Source organism: Coenobita brevimanus, chromosome 65, assembly GCF_032717465.1.
Source record: "Coenobita brevimanus isolate Jiangsu-jjx chromosome 65, ASM3271746v2, whole genome shotgun sequence".
Taxonomy (NCBI): Eukaryota; Metazoa; Arthropoda; class Malacostraca; order Decapoda; family Coenobitidae; genus Coenobita; species Coenobita brevimanus.
In genome coordinates, this window is record NC_137018.1 from 31,501,427 (window position 1) to 31,523,479 (window position 22,053).

Genomic DNA, 22,053 nt, shown 5'->3' on the forward strand with positions numbered 1-22,053 from the left:
AAAGTGAAGAGCGCTGTGAATCAGCTGAAAAATGGGAAAGCAGCTGGGGTTGATAAGGTGTATGCAGAGATGATAAGTGCTGTGGAGAGAGTGGAATGAAGTGCTTGTTGGAGATATGAAAGAAGGCATGGGTGAGTGAAACTGTGCAAGCAGAATGGAAAAAGGCTGTGATTGTACCCCTGTACAAAAATAAAGGTGAGCGAAGTGAGTGCAAGAATTATCGTGGCATAAGTTTATTGAGTGTGGTAGGGAGGGTATATGAAAGAATTATTATAGAGAAAGTAAGAGAGATATCAGAAGTCCCAGTAAGTGATGAACAGGGTGGTTTTAGGAATGGCAAAGGATGTGTGGATCAAATATTTCCAGTTAGACAGATAGTGGAGAAGGCTTATGAGAAGGGCCATAAAGTGTTTACAGCATTCATGGATCTGGAAAAGGCATACAACAGAGTGGACAGAGAAGGATTGTGGAGGGTTTTGCGCATGTAAGGTGTAGATGGTAAGCTGGTAGGTGCTGTCAAGAGTTTTTATGATGGTAGTGAAGGATGTGTAAGGGTTAATGAGCATCTAAGTGAATGGTTGATGATCGGTGTGGGCGTGCAACAAGGTTGTGTGACGTCCCCATGGTTGTTCAATATATACATGGATGGTGTGATGAGAGAAGTAAAAACGCAAGTAATGAGGAAGGGGATGGGGTTGGTAATGAATGGCGATGGATGGAATATCTCAAATTTGCTGTATATGATGCAGTACCACAGTAAAAGCTCAATTAACTGGCATCCGATGCATTGGCACATCCGTATAACCGGAATGCAAATTCGATTTGACATGGGATCGAAAATATTTCAGATACCGGTCGTCCCCCAATAATTCTCGATTAGTTCTGTACAGTACAGGATAAAGTTGTGTATGTAGCTAAGTTTTCAAAATCATTTTGGGTTATAACATATGCTAAATTTTTTAAAAATAATTTTTGGTAATGTTTGCTGGTTTGTGTTCAGTCCTGTACAATTTCTCTTGTTGTCTTTTTGTGTGTATTGTAGTGTACTCTCATGATCACTAATTTCAGCTCAGGGGTGCCCCCTTTGTACCCCTATATACCCAGGGAAGACAGGAAGGGGGGGACGAAACGAGCTCCATCTGCCTCTACCCCAGCTCCCAACCCTCTCCCATACCCCTACCCCTCCCAGCCCCCCACTCGTCATTCTTATCTGGCAGTTACATCTCAAGCTAACCTCATACTTTACACTCATACTCACATTACTAATACACAAATATAAAACACAAGGATATGTAAAAAGTATATCATATGACTATGAACATGCTTCAGCAAGAAATTAATGCATTTTAATGTTGACAATAAAACAAAAATGCTAACACCGGCCATCCCAGGTCTCATGCGTTGGGTGTTTGCATGCATCCGTGTCTGTGCCTGCGTGTTTGGGTGTGTTAATGTCTGTGTTTTTCAGTGTATGTGTGTGTGTGTTTGCAAAGCAGTGCACCCAACACAGGAGGCCTGAGGTGGCCATTGTTAACATTTTTGTTTTACTGTCAACGTCATAATGCATTAATTTCTTGCTGCAACATGTTGATAGTTATATTCTTTTAACATATCCTAATGTTCTTGTTTGTATCAGTAGTGGGACCAAGAATGTTAAGCATGAAATCAGCTTGAGATGTAACTGCTAGTTAGGAATGATGGGTGGAGTGGGAGGTTGGGTAGGTGTATGGGGGAGCTCGTTTCGTCCCCCCCTCCCCTCTTCCGTGGGTATTCTGAGGTACGAAGGGGGCACCCCTGGGCAGATATTAGTGAGTGTGAGTGTACCTGTACTGTATCTAATACTGAATAATGTACTTTATGAAAGAAAGTCCCAAGTTTGGTACTATTTCATTTGTTTGGCCTCCCAGAAAATTTCTAAGAATAACATTTGATTATCCAGAAAATTCCATATCCGGAATGGAAGAATCCCCATGCTTTCCGGTTAATCGAGCTTTTACTCTACTTCCAATTACCAGAAAAGTACTTGGTGGACTAGTGCATAGTTTTGCTGATGTCTGTGAGCATCGTGCCTTGAGTGTAAATGTAGAAAAGAGTAAAGTGATGATTTTCAAGAGCAAAGGTGACTACCAGTGCGATGTCACAGTGAATGGAGAGAGACTGGTATTGGTGAGTGAGTTCAAATACCTAAGTACAGTGATAGAAAAGAGTAATATGTGCAAAAGAAGTGGAAAGTAGAGTGACACAAGGAAGGAAAGTAGTTGGTGCAATGAAGGCTTTGGTAAGAAGTAAAGGCTTGATTGTTGCAGCTGCACGGGGCTTACACGAAGAAGTGTAAGTGTCAACTTTAACATATGGATGTGAGATTATGGTGTGACATGAAAATGAAAAGTCAAGAGTGACAGCAGTGGAGATGGGAATGCTGAGGAATGTATGTGGAGTACAGAGAGTGGATAGGATACGAAATAACGTGATTTGTGAAAGATGTGGAGTGAGGTAGTCTGTGGACACCCGAATCGAAGAGAGTGTACTGAAATGGTATGGCCATGTGGAAAGAATGGATAACAACAGAGTGGTGAAAAGGGTACATCTGAGCGAATCTGAAGGAGGGAGGAGAGGTAGGTCAAGGAGAAATGGGAGAGATATGATGGATGAGTGTGTGAGGAAGAGAGGTTTGGATGTCGGTGAGGCTGGGGGACTGACAAGAGATCGAGCTGGCTGAATGAATATTGTGAGAAGAAATGCATGATCTGGCACACCTTTTTAACATGACAGCGTTCGGACTGACTCTACTGGATATACTTACGCGAAGCTACAGAACGGGTGAATGTTTTTGGCATATCTGAGAGAGCCAGGATTCCATGGGCTTGAATGATGAGTGAATGGAAGCATGGCCCATTGGACTGGGCAAATTTAGCTTGTCTGGACATTGCTACTCCTCACCCTGCCCTAGGGTGGGAAAGGAGGTCCGGGTGATGATGATGATGATGATATGGAAGAAATACGGTAAAATGGGAGGAGGGCAGACACATAATAAGAATGATAAAGATGAAGGTACATGTAGACTGTACTACATAAAGTAGTTTGGAAAGTACATTATCATAAAGGATGTAAAAACACTACTGTATACTGGATTATGAAACCTTAACCACTGAAGTAAGGGCAAAGACTGACATTGCAACCATATTGGGGAAAAAAAATAACATGTAGCATCATGGCCAGCCCAATAATTAAACCGAAATATCCTGGTCTGGGATGACTGCTGAAATGTTGAAAGCCTCAGGAGATATAGGAGTTAAGTTAGTCACTGACCTGATAAGTATGATTACATGTGAGTGTGTTGCCCCAGATGACTGGCTGAAGAGTGTAATTGTAAATGTGTACAAGGGGAAGGGCGATGCCCCGGAAAGAGGAAATTAGTGAGGCATAAAGCTTTTAGACCAGATAATGAAGGGAATGGAGAGAGTTCTAGAAGGTATGATTAGATTGATTGATTGACAGATTTATAAGGGGTTTGGCACAGCAGTGCCTGGCACTGCAGCTGCAAGGCTATTCAGCGCAGTCAACAGTATAAGTGTAGAAAAAACAATGAACCCGGAAAAACGGAAGACTGTCTCACAAGAGCTCTCAAGGTTCAAAGTTAACCCTCATATACGAGGATCTGACTATACAGTAATAATTATATTAAATGAAACAGGCCGACTGATTTCAGAAACTCAACTAGTTTCTTTACTGGTGCATCACTGCCAAGTAGTGTTCTAAAAGGCACCCCTTCCAAACCACAGAGCCTATGCTCATGGGCAAACCCAGCACAATCTGCCAAAATATATCACACAGATTGAGGCACCTGACAAGTTTGGCAAATTGGGGGCACTCACCCTTCGCCAGTGGTTAGCAAAAACTTATGAGTAATATACAGTACATATGCCCAATCCTCAAACGACTCATCATTATACCAGTCCTCCGGTCAGGGTGATTGGCAGATGACCAAGGAGCAACTGATGTATGAATAGACCTTAACTTTGCATTAGTCACCAGGGATGACCACGATGACTGCCACTTCGAGCGAATATACGCTCAAAGTTTTGGCTTAAAGTCGCAGGGGGGAATACTAACTGGCTCACACACATTTAACTTACAAGCCTGTTTTGCAGCTTGATCTATAAGCTCGTTCTGCTTCCAACGTGGGCTGGCACCCAGCAGAACCAGATATACTTATAACGTGCTGCCAGATGGGTCTACCAATACTGAATTTCCAGGACTACAGGATGAGTAGGGGCAAAACTCTTCACAGAGGCAACGGCACTCTGAGAGTCAGTACATACCACATACTTACTTTTATGTCCATGGTAAAACACATGTGCTAATGCGCTACGGATATCATACAACTCTGCCGCGAAGACAGAGCATGTATTGGATAGCCTATATACACCCATGTGGCCATCCACGTGAAAGGCACAACCAACTGTCACACCAGTTTTGGATCCATCTGTAATATGGTCCCCTCATCTAAATGAACTTCAGCCAGATATTGATGGAACGAAGTAGCCAACTGAGCCGGAAGACTATTACCGGTACTCTTTGACAGGATAATGGGACACACAGAAGGTCTAACCAATTTCCGTGGTCGAGTGCAAGCCAGGTCGACATGGGCAACTGCTTTAGTTGATATACCAACTGCCACCATCTCATTAGCCAAACGTACTTCTGGCGGAATGGAGTATCTATGGCCTCCAGTGTACCCTGCTGCAGGAGCAATGATGTGTCTATAATTTGGATTAGACGGATTAGATTTTACCCTGACCAAGTAGCGTAATGTCATCTCTTCTCATCTAAGGTCCAGAGGTAACACTTCCACATCTATGTGCAAGGATTCAACAGAAGAAGTCCTAAATGCACCCGTGCAGATGCGAAGGCCCGCATTTTGAATGACAGACAACCTGTCCAAGTGAGATTTGGCTGCAGAGCCATACACTTGGCAGGCATAATCCAATTTAGAACGACACAAGCTTCCACATAGTCGGAGCAGTGTAGTTCGGTCTGCACCCCAGTCAAAGGATGAAATTTTAACAGATTAAAGTCTTTTTTAAGTTTCATTATTAACTGATCAATATGGTCTCTGAAAGTCAACTTGGAATCCAAGCAGACTCCCAATAGCTTCACTTTCTCTTGGAAAATCAATAAAGACCCATCAAGAAACAAGTTGGGTACCTGCTCAAGTTTACGACTCCTTGTAAACCTGATGGCCGTAGTCTTTGTTGTAGAGAACTTGAAACCATGGCTTGAGGTCCACTGAAAAATAGAATTAATGGCATTCTGCATGTGGTGACATCCCTCAACCACTGTAGTAGAGGTACAGTACAAGACAAAGTCATCTACAAATAAAGATCCCTTAACATTTACAGGAACTGCAGACATGATGCCATTAATGGCAGCTGCAAACAATGTAACACTTAATACACTCCCCTGAGGAACACCCTCCTCCTGAGAAAACGGTTAAGACATAAAAGGACCCACACGAACCTTGAAGAGTTGGTCCTTTAAAAACATTGTTAAAAATCGGAACGTGTAACCTTTAATATTCCACTCAGCTAGCTGATTTAGGATTCCCACTCTCCAAGCAGTATCATAGGCTTTTTCAAGGTAAAAAAAGACTGCCACTGTCTGCATGTTTCAAGAGAATCCAGACTGGATTTCTCTAGTAAGCAACACCAGAGAGTCAGTGGTGGATCAATTCTGCCGAAAACCAAATTGCCTTTGATGAAGGCTGTTTCTGCTCTCAAGAAACCACACCAAACGAGCGTTGACCAGTCTCTCAAACAATTTGCAGACACAACTCGTCAGAGAGATAAGTCGATAATTATTAACCAGACTACTGTAGGATCCCGCCCAGGCTTGGGAATGGGGACAATAACAGTGCTCCACCAACTATCAGGTAACACACTTGAAACCCATACTCCATTAAATATCCGTAAGAGGAATAATTTGGAATTTAATGGGAGCCACTCTAGCATCTTGGATGCCATCCTCTCCAGGCGAAGTTGGAGAGGATTTATTTAAAGCAGCCTCCTATTCCTGAGGAAAGAAAAGATCGTTATAAGGCTCACTATTATCAGACCTAGGATCTGAAGCCACAATTTGCTCTCGAACACCTCTAAAATGAGCATCATAGTGCTCTGGACTAGGTATATTAGAAAAATGAGAGGCAAGAATATCTGCTACTTAACTAGGATCAGTTTTGTTGTTGTTGTTGACCTGCAAAGCTGGCATTGGTACAGGAACATACTTTCCCCGGAGCTTCTGCACCTTATGCCAAATGCAGCAACTTGTGACTGCTGAAGTCAACCCCAAGATGTACAGCAAGCTCGCCCCTAACGTGAGGGTTTGGTTCCAACCGTGGCACATACGGCATGAAACCGCATAAGTTTCAACTACTCCTTATTTTGCTCCCTAGACCCCCTAAATGTGGTGTTTTGCTGTTATCTGCCATTGGTAATCAATATGAAGCACTTTCAGTGGTTTGAAGGTTTATGTAAAGTTATAACTTACAAATACGGTACTGCACAGCAAAACTTCAACACACAAATACATAAACACAAGGCAACATTCTGATGCCGATTGGTTTCGGGACAATTCGTCGTCAAGTCAATTCGCCATCACAACAATAACAAGACAATTTGCAATCATTAATGAAGGCAGTTGTGGGTGATTTCATTCATTCATTGCCAGACGCCATGTATCCCAAACGGGGTGGCCAACGGCTTAGAGTTAATTGTTTTACAGGGAGGGGCACTAATCCTCCACCAACCCCACTTGACACGTAGGGATGCCAACAGCATCTGGTGTTCCCAGGCGGTCACCCATCCAAGTACTAACCAGACCCAACGTTGTGGGTGATGCTAGAATATAATTCAAAGGCGAAATAAGTATATTCATAGAATGACGGGGAATCGTTCAGGGTGGGAATTGTCCTGACGGGGAATCGTCCATGTTTTGACGGGGAATTGTCTGACGGCAAATTGACTTGATAGACAATTGTCTCGGAACCTGCCGATCATGGGTAATCATAAAAATCAGGTTAATTGGTTACAAGGCTTTATTTAATGCTTTAACTTTATTTAAGTGCTTTAACTTACATACCAGAACAGTAAATATTTAACTTACAAATAAAGTACTGTGGAAAATCAGTGCAGCAAATCTTTAACGAACAAATAAAAAAGGCAATATTCCGATGCCTATCAGGTAAACTGGTTATAAGACTTCATTTCTTGCTTTAACGTTATTTAATAGTACTTTAACTTGTACATAAGCTTACCAGAACTGCAATGTAAATATTTAACTTACAAATACAGTACTGTGGAAAAGCAGTACAGCGAATCACGTGATCAAAACATACCATGTGCGCTTTGCTGAGGTTCGAGGATTTGGCCTTTCAAAGGCTTCTCTTGCGTGAATTTATAGTTTTCGTAATGGTTCTTTAATTTTACGTTGTCTTATACGTATCCCAGCACTAACCGCGTATAATTGCAAGAGCGTTCGGCGAGAATGTGTTCGAGGCGAGCTTACTGTACTTTCTCCAGGAAGACTTCTTGGCCTCCTTGAAAACTCTTCTGTTTGGCTCTACTCCTTTTTGGAGCTATTTTATTTTGATCTGTAGGATTATCTTGATACCTATGAAAAGCAGCCATGGCAGCTTTCCAAGCATTTGCACACTCCTTAGTCCACCAGGGAACAGGTGGGCGTCCACGCTCCTGTCTTTGGTATAAAACGTGATGCCACATCTAAAATGACTGACTGTATATAATAATACGCCACTTGAGGATCAGGAAACATATCATACTCTATCCTTACCTCCGTAGCTTGCATGTAGCCAGCCCAATCAGCCTCTTCAGGTTTCCACCTGGGAAGACATGCTGACGGATTGTTCCGACCACACACCAACTTAATCGGAAAACGATCCCTGCACACAAGTCTGAATGGACTGACCACTAGTAGTCAGCTGCCAAAACAGGAAGCAAGTGTCAAATCTATATGAGAGACTCTGTTCCTTGATATTTCATGCCACATATGGGAACCATCATTTAACAGAACCGACTCAACTGATATCGAGGAACTCCTCAATGACAGATCCCCTTGAACAAAGTTGGGAACTCCCCCACATAGGATTATGTGCATTAAAATCACCCATAATAAAAAACGGTGGTGGTAATTGAGCAACAAGACTGAGCAAGTCAGGACAGGATAAGTCATGGCCCAATCGGTGGCTTCATCCAGGCTCTATATGAAGTGATCACAGGGTTATACGCCTGTCCAATACAACAGACACAGCACAAGCTTGTAAATCTGTATTAAGAGGAATAGTTTTATGCTGAACTAAGGTGCGAATAAGGATAGCAGTCCCACCCTGGGGGGTGATCATAAACCAGAACAGATTGGTAAGACACCCAGCCAAGACCAAAGTTAAGGCTAGTATTGCCCAGCTTTGTCTCCTGCAGACAGACCACACCTATATTAAGTTCACGCACCAGGGATTTAAGCTGTTCAGAATTTGAATGAAAACCCCTACAGTTCCACTATAAACTAGACATAGGATTATTTCTTATTCAGAATCGACTGTACTAGAAGGTTTGCTTACTTTATCTTTCCTGTTCTTGTCAGGAAAGACCTTACTTACAGATGATGCTCTCTTAATATTTGATGAACCTGACTGACTAATCTTAGGAGTGGAGTTTAGTTTTGAAACTCCTTGAAAAGAAATCTCCAACTTACATAATCCCTTCCTTAGATCTATTCTTAGAAGGGGTTGCCTTGTGAATACTTCAAGAAGTATTAGTAACCACTGACTTGGGAGTGGAAAGGGCATTAATACCTAAAGGACCGTCCTCTGACTGGAGGGACATCTCATCCTCCTCGCTGTCAGATAAAACATTCTTGATGTCTGAAGAATCCGACTTACCTATCGTAGGATTAGAGCTAAGTTTGGAAACTTCTTGAAAAGAAGTCTCCAACTGATGAATCTCTTTTTTAGATCTACTCTGCACTGAGGATGTCTTTTGAAAACTTTGAGAAGTATTATTAGCCACTGACCTGGGAGTGGAAAGGGCATTAACACCCAAGGAGCCATCCTCTGACATCTCATCCTCCTCCCTATCAGATAAAAGAATAAACCGGTTCTTAGTTTCCAAAACAGGTCCGGATTTGACTGGAGGTGACCTAGTTCAACTCCTTTTGTGAGCTGGGGAGACAAACCCACCAAACCCATCAACTTCAGGGGATGAACGCATCTAGGCTTCTTTCAGAGACTTAGTAACAGTGGATGGACCTGCTACTGCGTTATCACCACCAGTAGAAGGATTATCCTTCTCAGCAGTAGATTCAGGTTTTGCAACTTTCCTATTGGCAGAAGGACCTGCTGCAGATTTGTCATCACCTGTAGAATGATTGTCCTTCTTAGTTATAAATTTTGGCTTTGCACCATTGATGTTTAGGCCTTTGGCACTCTGGGAGAAGGAAGCTCCTTCCCTTGGTGCTGAAGTGGCAGCAACTTGAGCAAATGATCTGCCTGGGGTGGGGTGGGCTCGGTTTAGTAAAGCTAAAGCTTGCCCAATGCTAATGTGCTCAGCATTAGCTTTAACTACCACCTCCTGCTCAAACATCCACCTTGGGCATTCCTTAGCAGTGATGCCATGGCCACCACCACAGTTTCCACAATGAGGGTCCAGAGAGCAGTCTCCATATTCTGGCTAAGAACACTTTCGACACCCTAGCATCCTTGCAAGCACTTGCAGCATGTCCATATCTAAAGCAATTGAAACATTGCAATGGCTTTGCCTTGTGCGGTCTCACATTGATGTGCAGCCTATCAATACAAATAGACTGAGGTAAGATGCTATCGGCAAAGGACAACTGGTACAAAGGTAACGTAACTGATATTTTTTTTTACATCAGCCACATTAAGATGACATGTATCACGGGTTTCACGGTCCCCGAAGTCAGCAAGGTCATGGCAGAAAGCCACTCCCTTAGCATAAGTAAATGTCCTGTGTGGTTTAATTTCCACTAACATAGAACTGTCTAACTTTAAACCGGTTAGCATTCCAGACACTGTTTCAGAAGGAGCGTAAATTAAAACACTCTTCTTACCATACCTTTTGATAGAACTGGATGGTAAACGACCAATTCTTTCCTCAACAAAACGGCAGACTTTAATAAAGGTTGCACATTCTGAACGAACAGTTGCAAGAAGCCACTTTGGATAGGAAAGAGGCCTATTCCGTGGCTTTGCAGTGACTGTTATAGACTTTACATAATCCTTAGGGATGTATGCATCTGCATCATGAAGAGGTATTCTACTAAGAGAGTCACTCAAATCAGTATCAGAACTCAATGGTGATAAAGCATGAGAAGCATCCTCAGCCCTTGCAAACTGAGAACGACATTCCCATCTGTTAACATCATCACGCCAGTTAAATTTGATCTTCTCAACTACACCAGATGGCTCCAACATCTGGCATGCAGAAACGCAGTCACAGTGTGGCCACCCAGTCATGGTCAAAGCACGTTTATTGATGACAACAAGGCGCAGCCCTGGAGGCAGTGGAACCTGCGTCATCTAAAGAGGGAGAGGGTTTGTGAGAGGAATCCACATCCATGATCAGGGTCGTTCCGGGTTCATCAACAGGAGAATCAGTTTTGCTTAAATTTTCATTACTAACTGCCAGGGCCACAATTAACCTGAGGAAATAAACGGTCCATTCAGGCGGGGCCCTGCACCTGAATAGGACTACATATACAGCACTGGTTCGTCAGGCCAGTGAGGTATCCTGTCATGACAGCCAGAGATAAAGGGGCTGCCAACCCCCTCCTAGCCCAGGTATAACCAGCAGAGCTTTCTGTTTTTGGACAGTATTCACTCTAGCCCAGAATTGGGGGTGTCAAATTGGCTCCCCCAACTCTAGGCGAGAAAGCCCCCCCGGTATGGCAAACCTCCGCCCATGCGGGGGGGGTAGGTATGATTAGAGAAAGAGTGAATTCTGATGAGATGCAGTTTGGTTTATGCCAGGCAATGGGACTACTGCCATGTTCATTGTTTGACAGCTTCAGGAAAAATTTATTAGAAAGAAAAGGGAACTGTACTTTGTTTTTGTTGATTTGGAGAAGGTTTTTGACAGTGCCTATAGAGGTGGTGAAATGGGCAATGAGAAAGCTAGGGATTGAGAAGTGGCTGGTTAGGGTGCTTATGGCCATGTACATGGGTGCTCGCACCCAGGTAAGGATGAATGAAGATTTGAGTGATGAGTTTTCCATGAATGTTGGTGTGCACCAGGAGTCAGTCTTGAGCCCCTTGTTGTTATCATAGTACTTGATGCCCTCTCACATGACTTCGGAAATGGACTCCCATGGGAGATGTTGTATGCTGCTGATTTGGTGTTGACTGCAGAGAATGAAAGGGAGGCGGAGGAAAGATTTAGGAAGTGGAGAGATGGTACGGGGCACAAGGGTTTAAGAGTAAATGCAGATAAAACAGAAGTGATGGTATCTAGGACTCAGGGTGGTATTGTCAGAGAAGAGGGAAAGTGGCAATGTGCAATTTGCCACAAGGGCATGGGAAGTAAATCCATCTTGTGCAGTGTCTGTGATAGGTGGGTGCATAAGAGATATAGTGGTATTAGAGGTAGACCACGAGATAATGCTGATTTCATGTGTGCGTTGTGCCAGGGAGAGCAGGTGCAGAATGTCAGATGTGAAAGGACTGAACTTGCTGATGAGTCTCTTGAGTGTGTGGAAGAGTTTTGTTATTTGGGAGACATGTTATGTGCTGGAGATGAGGCTGAAGCTGGCTCTGTGGTTAGAGTGAGGAGTGGTTGGAAGAAGTTCAGGGTGCTGTTGCCTCTCCTAACATTGAGAGGGCTCTCCCTCTGTTCTATGGGACCTCTCAGTGCATTTTTTAAGCAAGTTTCACTGGGCGACATGACTTGGACTTCCCGAAGCCATATATATACTGTATATATATATATATATATATATGATAAAGGAATGTAATAAAACTAAGTATTATTGATAATAATGATGAACTTATAATCTAACTTTGCACACTGTGATATATCCTGTGTAACGTGATAATATATCAAGTGTCAAACATCAATAAAGTAGAAAAACCTATTAACTAAATATTTGTATACGTAAATCGTAATCCTATCAGTAACAAAAAATACATTCATTTACACTAGAAATATATATTTATGCTATTTTTCTTCATCTCACTAATATAGCAAATTGTAGGATATAGAAAAGAATTTTATTACTTTACGCATTTGTGTATCAAAAGAAAGAAATCGTAAATAAACATTACTTTCCACAAACTGAATTTGAATTTTCAGATGCTAGAAAAAAAAAAATGGGCTTCGATAAAATGCACCATGATCGTGAAACAAATAATGGCATACTTATTAAACTGAACTATCCTTAGCAAAGAACTTCTTTATAAAATGTCTATCTTGATACAACTCTTTGTCTGGGACTCTATCTGCGCTGCTTTTTCTGCAGAAACTTTGCCACTGCTGGTCTAGGATCAAAATGAGCTGTCCCACCACTGTTAAGGGCTATATACATCCGACTGTTGATGGTCTCTCTTGAGTAGCTTGATTTTTTAGGGCTTTTGAGAATAGTATGACATGAGACAGCTCGTTCAGGACCAATGCTGTGAGGGGTTAGTGACAGATAGGCTTGAACCAGTTTGGAAAACACAGTTCCAGGTTGGGAGATTTTTAACATGTGGTAGAATTTCCCTGTTCCATCAGTAATGTTACCTGGAACAGGAAGGTTCTCAGAAGAAAAATGTCCAATGACTTCATCAGAGAATGTAGTAACAGAATCTATTCCAAAAAGACTCTCCACAACCTTTCTTGTTAAGTTAATCATATGTGCAGCTGTTTTTCCCTCGTAGAACATTTTAATTTGTTTTACTATATCCTCTTGTTCCTGGTCAAGTCTTTGAGAAAGATATTCCTTTGCACCTAAGACAATTTCAGCTCTAACACTTGCTGTGCTCCTCGTTGTAACATACTGATTGTGAGAGATTCTTCTTCCACTTTCACTTGTTGAAGGTTCATGGTTTTCTCTCAGTTTTTCTTCCATACCTCCTGGAAATGGACCAGATTCCATTAATGTAACAGATGCAAGAGCAACAGCTTTAGATACTTCAATATCACAGAGTGTGGCCATAGATTTCTGACTATCTTTTTGTAGCTTTTCAAATAAACGTAGGAGATCAAGCATCAGTGCTGTGTAATACCCTTGGTCACCACCTTCTTTCCAGAGTTTCATGAAGCCATTTACTGTAGCTTTTTCATTCCAGGTGCTAATTTTGGATGTGGATACAGAATTCCAGTGTGTCTGTATTGATGGCAAGTTTTTCCAAACTGATTCACACAAATTTGTGAGATGCTCGACAAATCTCACCTCAAAGTGCTCAGGAAACCTAAAAAAAAAAAAGCTTGATGCTTCAACAATTATCTTGAGCTCCTCTGTTCGAACTGCAGAAGCTCTGTAATATGATGCTACAGCTTTGAGATTTATTCTCCAATGTTTGATCTTAGTCAACGATGCCTCTAAATCAGAAAATGCTAAATCTGATCGATGTGCCACACACCATACACAAAGAAGTTCTCTACCTAGATATTCATTTAGCCTGGCCCATAACCCAGACTTCCTTCCTGTATTTGCACTTTCACCATCTGTGGTCAATCCAGTCAGCTTCTTCTTTGCCACCTCGTCAATACCCAGGTACTTTAATTTAGTCAGTACAGCATCTATTAAGCCTTCAGCCCCACGCTTTTCGGAATGACTTTCACCAGACAATGTATACAGTATACACCAATGTGAAAACACATAGCACCCACTGTTGGATTCATTTATCATTAAATTCCCGTTAATATATCAGACTGTAGCCTACCTTATAAATAACAGTCAATTAAATTGATTAAATATTCCATTAAAAATGTGATTGATCAATTTACAAGTTAACAAAACTAGTTCCTACCTCTCGGAACAACCAGAGTCAACTGTTTACATCCCTAAGTAACATTTGTATCTGTTATACATGAACTATTCATGTTAAGCCTCCACCACTGTATGCTAGGCTGTTTATAAAACATCAGTTTATCATTACTACTTTGATCAGTTATTATGATATAATAAACTAATATACTCAGTTAACAACATTGAAGTCAGTAAGGGGGAAAATTTTGATATCAACGAATTCTTTAAAGAAAGAAAATGGAGAAAGGCCAATGCAGGGGCTAACTATAATTTTTGTGGAATTTCCTGCTACAGTTTGAGGATTTGATCTGGTCGCCCAGTACTTAAAAATTCTTCTAACTGGGCGACCATTTTTCATCACTGGGCGACCAAATGGTCGCCCAGTTATAATGATAAAAAATGCACTGGGACCTCTGTATGCAGCATGTGTTAGGAGTGTAATGCTGTACGGTAGTCAGACCTGGGCAGTAAAGGAAGATGATTTTCGCAAGCTCAAATGTACAGAAATGACACTGATTGCGTGGATGTGCAGTGTGTTCCTGAGTGTGAGGCCTGGGGGGGTTAGGTTTAAGAAGGAGTTGAAGGGTAAGACGAGACCGGAGTGTGTTGGTGTTGTCATCAGGAGAGGTAGACTGGGATGGTTTGGGCATGTGGAGAGGATGTGGGATGATAACTGGGTGCAGAAAGTGAGAAGTGTTAATGCTGGGGATAGAGTCGCAAGAGGTAGACTGAAAAAGACCTGGGACAAGGTCACTGTGTGTGACCTCTGGGATAAGGGAATGAATAGGGAAGCTGCCAGAGATCGAGCAGCATGGAGAGCTGCCATTCGCATGGAAGCATACTGGAGCCTTCAAAAATAAACGAACAAACTAACATCCTTATCCCTTAATTCAGCTAAGAAGAGACCCCTCACAGTGGGAAAGCAAAGATGATACTGTACTTGGGTATAGGGTAGAACCCCTCAAACTCAGACTCCACATCACTTGGACAAAATATATGGGTAGACAAATTCAGTGAAACATTGGATGAGTATGAGTTATATGAAATAACCGGTGTCTGATTCAAACAACAACACTCCTGTTGAAGCATTCTCCTCATGATTTTACCCACTCAGACTATATTTTTCTAACGTATTACCTTTAATGATTGCAGATATATATTTAAAGTGAATGAATTCGTGCTGTGAAGAGTATGTACGATGGTGCGAAGGCTGCAGTGCGTGTGGATGGTGAACTAAGTGAATTTTTCTCTTTGAAAGTTGGTTTGAAACAGGGATGTGTCATGTCTCCATGGTTGTTCAATCTGTACATGGATGGGGTAATAAAAGAGGTACAAGGTAGGGTAGTGGATGTTGGAGTGGCCCTGGTGAGAGAGGATAGTGTTTGGAAACTCCCTGTACTGTTGTTTGCAGATGATACTGTGTTGTTGAGTGAAGACGAAGGGGAGCTGCAAGGCTTGGTGGATGAGTTTGAGAGAGTGTGTAAGAAATGGAACCTAAAGGTGAATGTAGGGAAGAGTAAAGTGATGGTCTTTGAGAGAGGTGAAGTCAGTGAATGTACAGCGAGGTTGGATGGTGAGGAATTGGAAAATGTGAGTACGTTTAAGTATTTGGGTAGTGTGATGAGTAAGGATGGAGGTTTGGAGGGTGAAGTGCTTGAAAGGGTACAGCAGGGAAGAAAGGTTGCTGGTTCCTTGAAAGCAGTGATAGGAAACAGGGAAGTGAGCATGGAAGTAAAAAAGTTACTACATGACAGTATTGTGATACCAACTCTAACGTACGGAAGTGAAGCTTGGACATTGTTGGAAGGACACAAGTCAAGAGTGAGAGCAGTGGAAATGAGTTATTTAAGAGGAGCCTGTGGAGTCACGTGGAGAGACAGGCTGACGAATGAGGATATAAAGGAACGTTGTGGTGTGGATGTGGATGTGATAGGAAGCGTTATGAGGAACACACTGAGGTGGTTTGGCCATGTGGAGAGGATGGAGGGTGAAAGACTGACAAAGAGAGTGTATGTGAGTGAGGTGGAGGGTGGAAGAGGGAGGGGGAGACCGAGGATGAGATGGAGGGATGGGGTGGAGAGGTATATGAGAGAGGGGGGTGTGAGTTGGGAGCAGGGCAGTGAAATGGCGGGGGACAGGGCGACTTGGAGGCGATTTGTTTGTGGCCACCCCAAACGGGATTGAGGCGTCAGGCAATAGATAGATAGATAGATAGAATTCGTACAAATTATTTGATTTTTTTGAGGCAAGATAAAAATATAGAGGAAAGATGTCATCCAAAATTATTTTCAGTCCTATGCCTAAGCCTGCCCCCTGACGTGAACAAAAGTGTCTGTGAAAATCCTTGAAAAGCTACAAAAATGAAATATGAGGGCTTCATGGCTAGTGCTGGGTGGCTATGTAAAAAACATAACACCGTGAATCATAATTTTAGGTGAACAATACACTTTTCAAGGCTATTAAAAATTTGTTAAAACTGACAACCTCATAACTGAAGAGCCTTCCCCCTCCCCCAATAGTTTGAATTAGAAAGGCTCTAATGTACCACCACCCGGCACTGTAAATGGTTTCTTGGGTTACATGGAACCATCAAGCCTCTCACTCAGTGTAGTCACCTCATGGTAGCACTGCACTGACTGAGTGGCTGATCTGCACCCCAACTTACTGGCTGGATCATGTGGTAACCTGTGCTACAACTTTACATCTCCGGCCCTGCCTCACTCTCAGTTCCTAGCTTACCAACTGTATGATGTAAGTCAATTATTAAGAGTTTCAAAAATTCAGCATAGCTCAAAAACATCTTGCTGCTGTTGTAGCTTAACCCAAGTCTGTCAATCCAAGCAGACCCATTGGCTACAGGTAAGCAACTACTTCTATGGGGCTGGTCTATGGGTACAGTACATCCATCATGCAGGGAACTTTCACTCTCTCATGGAAGACAATACCTCACCAGGGTCAAAGAAGGGTTCTTTCCCACAACGAAGTGCAGGGAAATACAGTATGAGGAGGTCTGGGCCAGTACTTGTAAAACACTAAGACTACGTCATAAGGCGAAAGTCTGTCCTAAATTCATAGGAGCGAGTCATAAGTCCTTACGTTCAACCTAAAGTGAGTCATAGCTTAAGACACCTCCGGAGTTGGTACAGCAGTTAGGACGCGGCTTATGACTCGATCATAACAGTAAACGTGGCCGCCGCACCACAACAACAATAAATTCACCACCGTCAACCAAGACGTTCTCATGACAGGAAAGATGTGCTTAATGAGTTAAGTGATGCAGAACTGGTTATAGAGAGATACTGCTTGGACTGTACAGGCATAATTTTCGCGAGATTTGGTGCGGAGGACCCTAACAAGACCAACGGCAAGAACAAGGCTCTCACAGCAGAAATGAAAGTTATTTTAATGTTGCATTACCTTGCAACTGGAAAAATGCAACTCTGTAGTGGTGACGACCACTTGTGCATTTCTCTATCGTACTGTTGGAGTTCTCCATACTGCTGGTGGCAGTAATGGTGTTTGTTTGCAGGACGGTGTGGTGAGGCAACATGTTCTCATCCACAGTCAAACAAAGCAGTAAATAAATAATTCCTACAACATGACAATAATCAGATGACTTTTCGCCGAAAACATTTAAGAAAAATATCGTATTGATTTCAGATTTTTTGTTACGTTTTTTCTCTGCTGTTCCCCCCCCCCCCAAAAAAAAAAAAAAAAACTTGCAAGTGCAACATATAGCAAATGCTATCTCAGATGCTTATGATTTCGACCTAACAAAGTCTCGACTTTGTTATGATGAACTGCTCCTTAAGTCTCACATTTCTGACTTTCACCTAACTATGATGTAGGTTTTATAAGTACAGCCCCTGGTTCCCATGTGGGTGTGCAATTGCTTTGCTCCAACCAGGCACAGAGTGCCACCTGTACGCACCTCACCAGTGCCAAGGAGGGAGCTGTCCGTGATTCAGCAACGGGTGTCTAACTCAGATCCCTGAGTATGAAATTAGTCCCCTGACCACATGCCTTGATCCCTTAACAAATGAAATACCTGTATCTGCATAACAGAGTACAGTATTTGATTACTGTTGTTGCTGAATATTCAAGTTCTCTCTCACTTTCCCCCAGTCTGTCTGGGTAAAGCACATCCTTCAACTGCAGACAAGCAATCTCCCTTGCAAGGCTGTTATGATGAACCAATGCTCTCATGTGCCAGTGAGTGGTGAGGCATTGGGGAAGAGAGTGGAGGTTTGGTTCCAGGATCGACAACACATTTGCATCTCTACCCAGTTAAATGGGTCACCATAGTAAGCTCCATAATACCCCATTACTGTATTTGGTTACACGGTTACTATCCAGCATCACAAATGGTTTCCTGGAAACCATTATTGTCACTCAGTGTATAGGTACCAGAAGTGGGAAGATAAGTAAGATAAGTGATGGGGGGATGGGAGAAAATACAAGGGCTGACCCTACAAATCCAGGAATTGTTAACAAAAAACTTCATTACAAAACTTACAGCAAATCCATTTTCGTTCCCTTCAAAGTACACCCCCTGAGACACTAAACGCTCATCCCAGCACTTTTCCACTTCTTGGAAACACTTCCTGTAGCTGTCTTTTGCCACCTTGTCCAAAGACTCCCGTGTTTTTTCTTTAATTTCTTCTAAGTTGTCAAATCTTTTGCCTTTCGGTTCTAACTTAATCTTGGGGATCAGGAAAAAAATCACAGGTAAGCACTGTACAGGAGGTGCAGACCAAAGATGATGATGTTTTTGACAAAAAATTGCTGAACTGACAACACAGTGTGTGATAGGATGTTGTCATGATGCAAGAACCATTTCTGGATGTGCTGCTTCTCTGGACATTTGTGCCTGATGCTTTCCCATAGCTACCTCACCAGTGTAATGCAAAAACGCTGGTTCAAACTTCAAAGTCTGTCTACGGGGAACATATTCTCCTCAGTGTCAAAAAACAACACTATCTTATATTGGACTTGACCTGACACGCTTTCTTCGGTTTTGGAGATGTTGGCGTCTTCCACTGATTGAACTGCTGCTTAGTTTCAGGGTCATACCTGTAAATCCAGGTTCCATCACCCATATGGACATTTGAAAGAAATTCTGGGCTCTTTCGCAACTGTTCTTTCAAGTCCTGATACACATTCGCACAATTTGCTTTTTGATCTTCCATTTGAGGACAGGGGACAAATTTTGCTGAGGCTCGGGTCATGCCAAGATCTTGTATGAAAATCCAATGGACTGAACTCCAAGAAACATCTGTGGACTCCACTATTTCATCAGTTGTGCAACGATGATCTTCCATGATTGACTGTCAAAATTTTCTCAGTTTTACTTTGCTTGAGAGGAGTCTTGGACTGACATGTTGCCTTTCTTATAACATGCTTGCTATTGACAGACTCGTGATTTTTTCACAGCCTTCTCCTTGAAAGTTTGTTTAGGCACTGTTATTGCCTCTGCCACAGTTTTCCTGGGCAAAGAACAAAATTTGATGGACACTCTTTGCTCATTCGAATCTGCCATGGTGGTTTCTGGATGAAAACTGCAGAAGTCATATGCACGAACAAAGAAAAATTGCAAGAAATATGGACTCGAACCTCTCACAGTGATGTCACATGTCAGAATGATTCATCAGACGAATGATTCATCAGACTGCATGCAAGTGGTGTCAGCAACTGCAACAGAGCACTATTTCTTTTTCCCATGCTATCAATCTACTGTGAGAATCTGGGGGTTCCCTCTCATACAAAATGAATGATAAAAGAGATGAAAGAAGTATGCGACACTACATCAAGTGAGTAGATGATGGGAACCCCCACCTATCGTCTACAGAATTTGGTATATCTACAGTATACATGGACACCCCAGAATGTCCTAAATCTTGCCTTCACCTCATGATAATGTCACTGATCAGAAATTTTTTCCCTTTTTTCTTTTCCTCCCCAAACTTAACTCCATCACAATACCTATTAGAGATACAAATCATCTAGTTGCTTCAACATGTCTTCTTTCTTACTGAGTAAAACGAGCTTTTAGACAAAGTAAAAAAAAATGTCTATCATGGGGATCTTCTGAAAATAGAAAGCTACACCTTATGAGTTAAATACTTTTGGATCATGGTTAATAGTAATATCAGTATATACTGTACTCAGCACTATCTATACTGAAGATGTATTTAACAGTTCAGTAAATACCCAAACAACTCAAACATATGTGGCATCAAAACTTGTGAACAGTTCTTAGGTTGATCCTAATTTTCTTTTAAAGTGTTTTTTGACCATTCAATATGCTGCATTGATAAAACTAATTTATATTTACCTTTATGAAAGCAGCTGGTGGTGAACATCCCTCCATGACAAAAATACTACCCACACCAGAGAAAAGAGTATGGCTGTAGGCTCCACCCTGACTCAATCGCCTCTCTCGGCAGATCTGAGGAATATATCATATTACAGTGAAAACTCGATTGTCCAGGTTCAGATTATTCAGGTTTCAGTATATCCAAGCCATGACCGAATGATTCAGTGGTATTGTAATACAGTACTTAAAATTATCCATACGATAGCTCCAGTTTAAACAGCATGCATCCAGTTGCTAGCGAGTGAGCAACGGGTAAATTGGCATGAGTCTACCCTCCAACCACGCCTTTGATCACAACTCGATCACAAGGGTGGTGGGGTTGAGTTTGGTGAGGTGACTGATAAGGAAGGGAAGCCAACAGCAGAGAGATGCTCTTGTTTGCTCATTCGCTAAACATACACTTTACTTTAAGCAGGAAATGCACCTATAGTCGGCCTTGCGTCCGTAAGCGCCTGTGGTGTGGCTCGCACCTGTTTACAATGGTGCCACGTTTCCTCAACTTGCGATGTGAAACGGAAGCTATTTATGTACAAGGCATCACAAATTCGATAAATTCAGATGAATAAAACTTACACTTGTGTATTTTGATGGATGAATCAACAGTAATCTAATTATGCATAAAATATTTATACAGTAACACAGAAACATGGCATACATATTGTACAGTGTTGCTAAAAGAAATAGCAGTCACTTTTAATGTTTTTTAGCGTAGTTTTAGGGTGGTTAATAATATTACAGTTATGGAAATAATAGAATGAGCCTGAAAAAAGAAGAAATATGCCAATATCCAAAGTAAAAGAAATAATTCATATAATTCTTGTGAGTGGCAGCACTGACAGATAGCTTCCCTACAGAGAGAGAGAGAGAGAGAGAGAGAGAGAGAGAGAGAGAGAGGCAGGAGAGGGGCATGCATTGAATGCACTGTCGGCATCACTAAATATAACAAAACCAAATTAACAAATGAAAGCACAATTATAAATAACTTATAAAAGAATCAAAAGTACTCAGGGTGGCTCACATTTCCCGCCATGTGGTAGGTGAATCCAGCCCCCCCTTCCCCTTCCCTCCCTTCTTAATCCCTCCTGGGTGTCTCAGGTCAAATCCCCCTTCACACTTCCCCTCCCCCCTGGACCACCACCCCAACAAACCCACATCCACACTCCCACCCACACCCCACTACGTCGGGGTGTATGAATCAGTAACGTAACAAACCTCTCAGCAGACAGTAACTTTGACACTCCATCTACTACTAAATATAACAAAACCAAATTAATAAATGAAAGCACAATTATAAATAACTTATAAAAGAATCAAAAGTACTCAGGGTGGCTCACATTTCCCGCCAGGAGAGAGAGAGAGAGAGAGAGAGAGAGAGAGAGAGAGATAACGGTATAGAAAACGTGGCAACACTGTACACAGGTGCGGACCACACCACAGCCGCAAACGTGAGCGAGTCCTACTATAGCTAAATCAGTTTTCTTCCTGTCTGTTATATTTTTCTGTTATTTCTGGGGTGGTAAATAAACGTTTCTTGTTAAATCTGTTTCCCCTGTTGTTTTTAGCTGCTCCACTGTGACAACTCGTCTGATTCGTCAGTATATAATGGCAGAAGGGACTGCCCTTACCTAAGTGTTCAACTA

General features: G+C 42.1%; 2 protein-coding genes across 2 annotated transcripts in view; one reads left to right on the forward strand and one right to left on the reverse strand.

The window, feature by feature from the left end:
- Positions 1 to 22,053, forward strand: part of Nprl2 (Nitrogen permease regulator-like 2) — a 103,110-nt gene that overhangs the window by 76,993 nt on the left and 4,064 nt on the right. The window lies entirely within an intron of this gene.
- Positions 1 to 22,053, reverse strand: part of MCPH1 (Microcephalin) — a 189,200-nt gene that overhangs the window by 3,267 nt on the left and 163,880 nt on the right. The window contains exon 9 of the mRNA XM_080276467.1: positions 20,372 to 20,485. Within this exon, the coding sequence (XP_080132593.1) occupies positions 20,372 to 20,485 (114 nt within the window). The remainder of the gene's footprint in view (positions 1 to 20,371; positions 20,486 to 22,053) is intronic.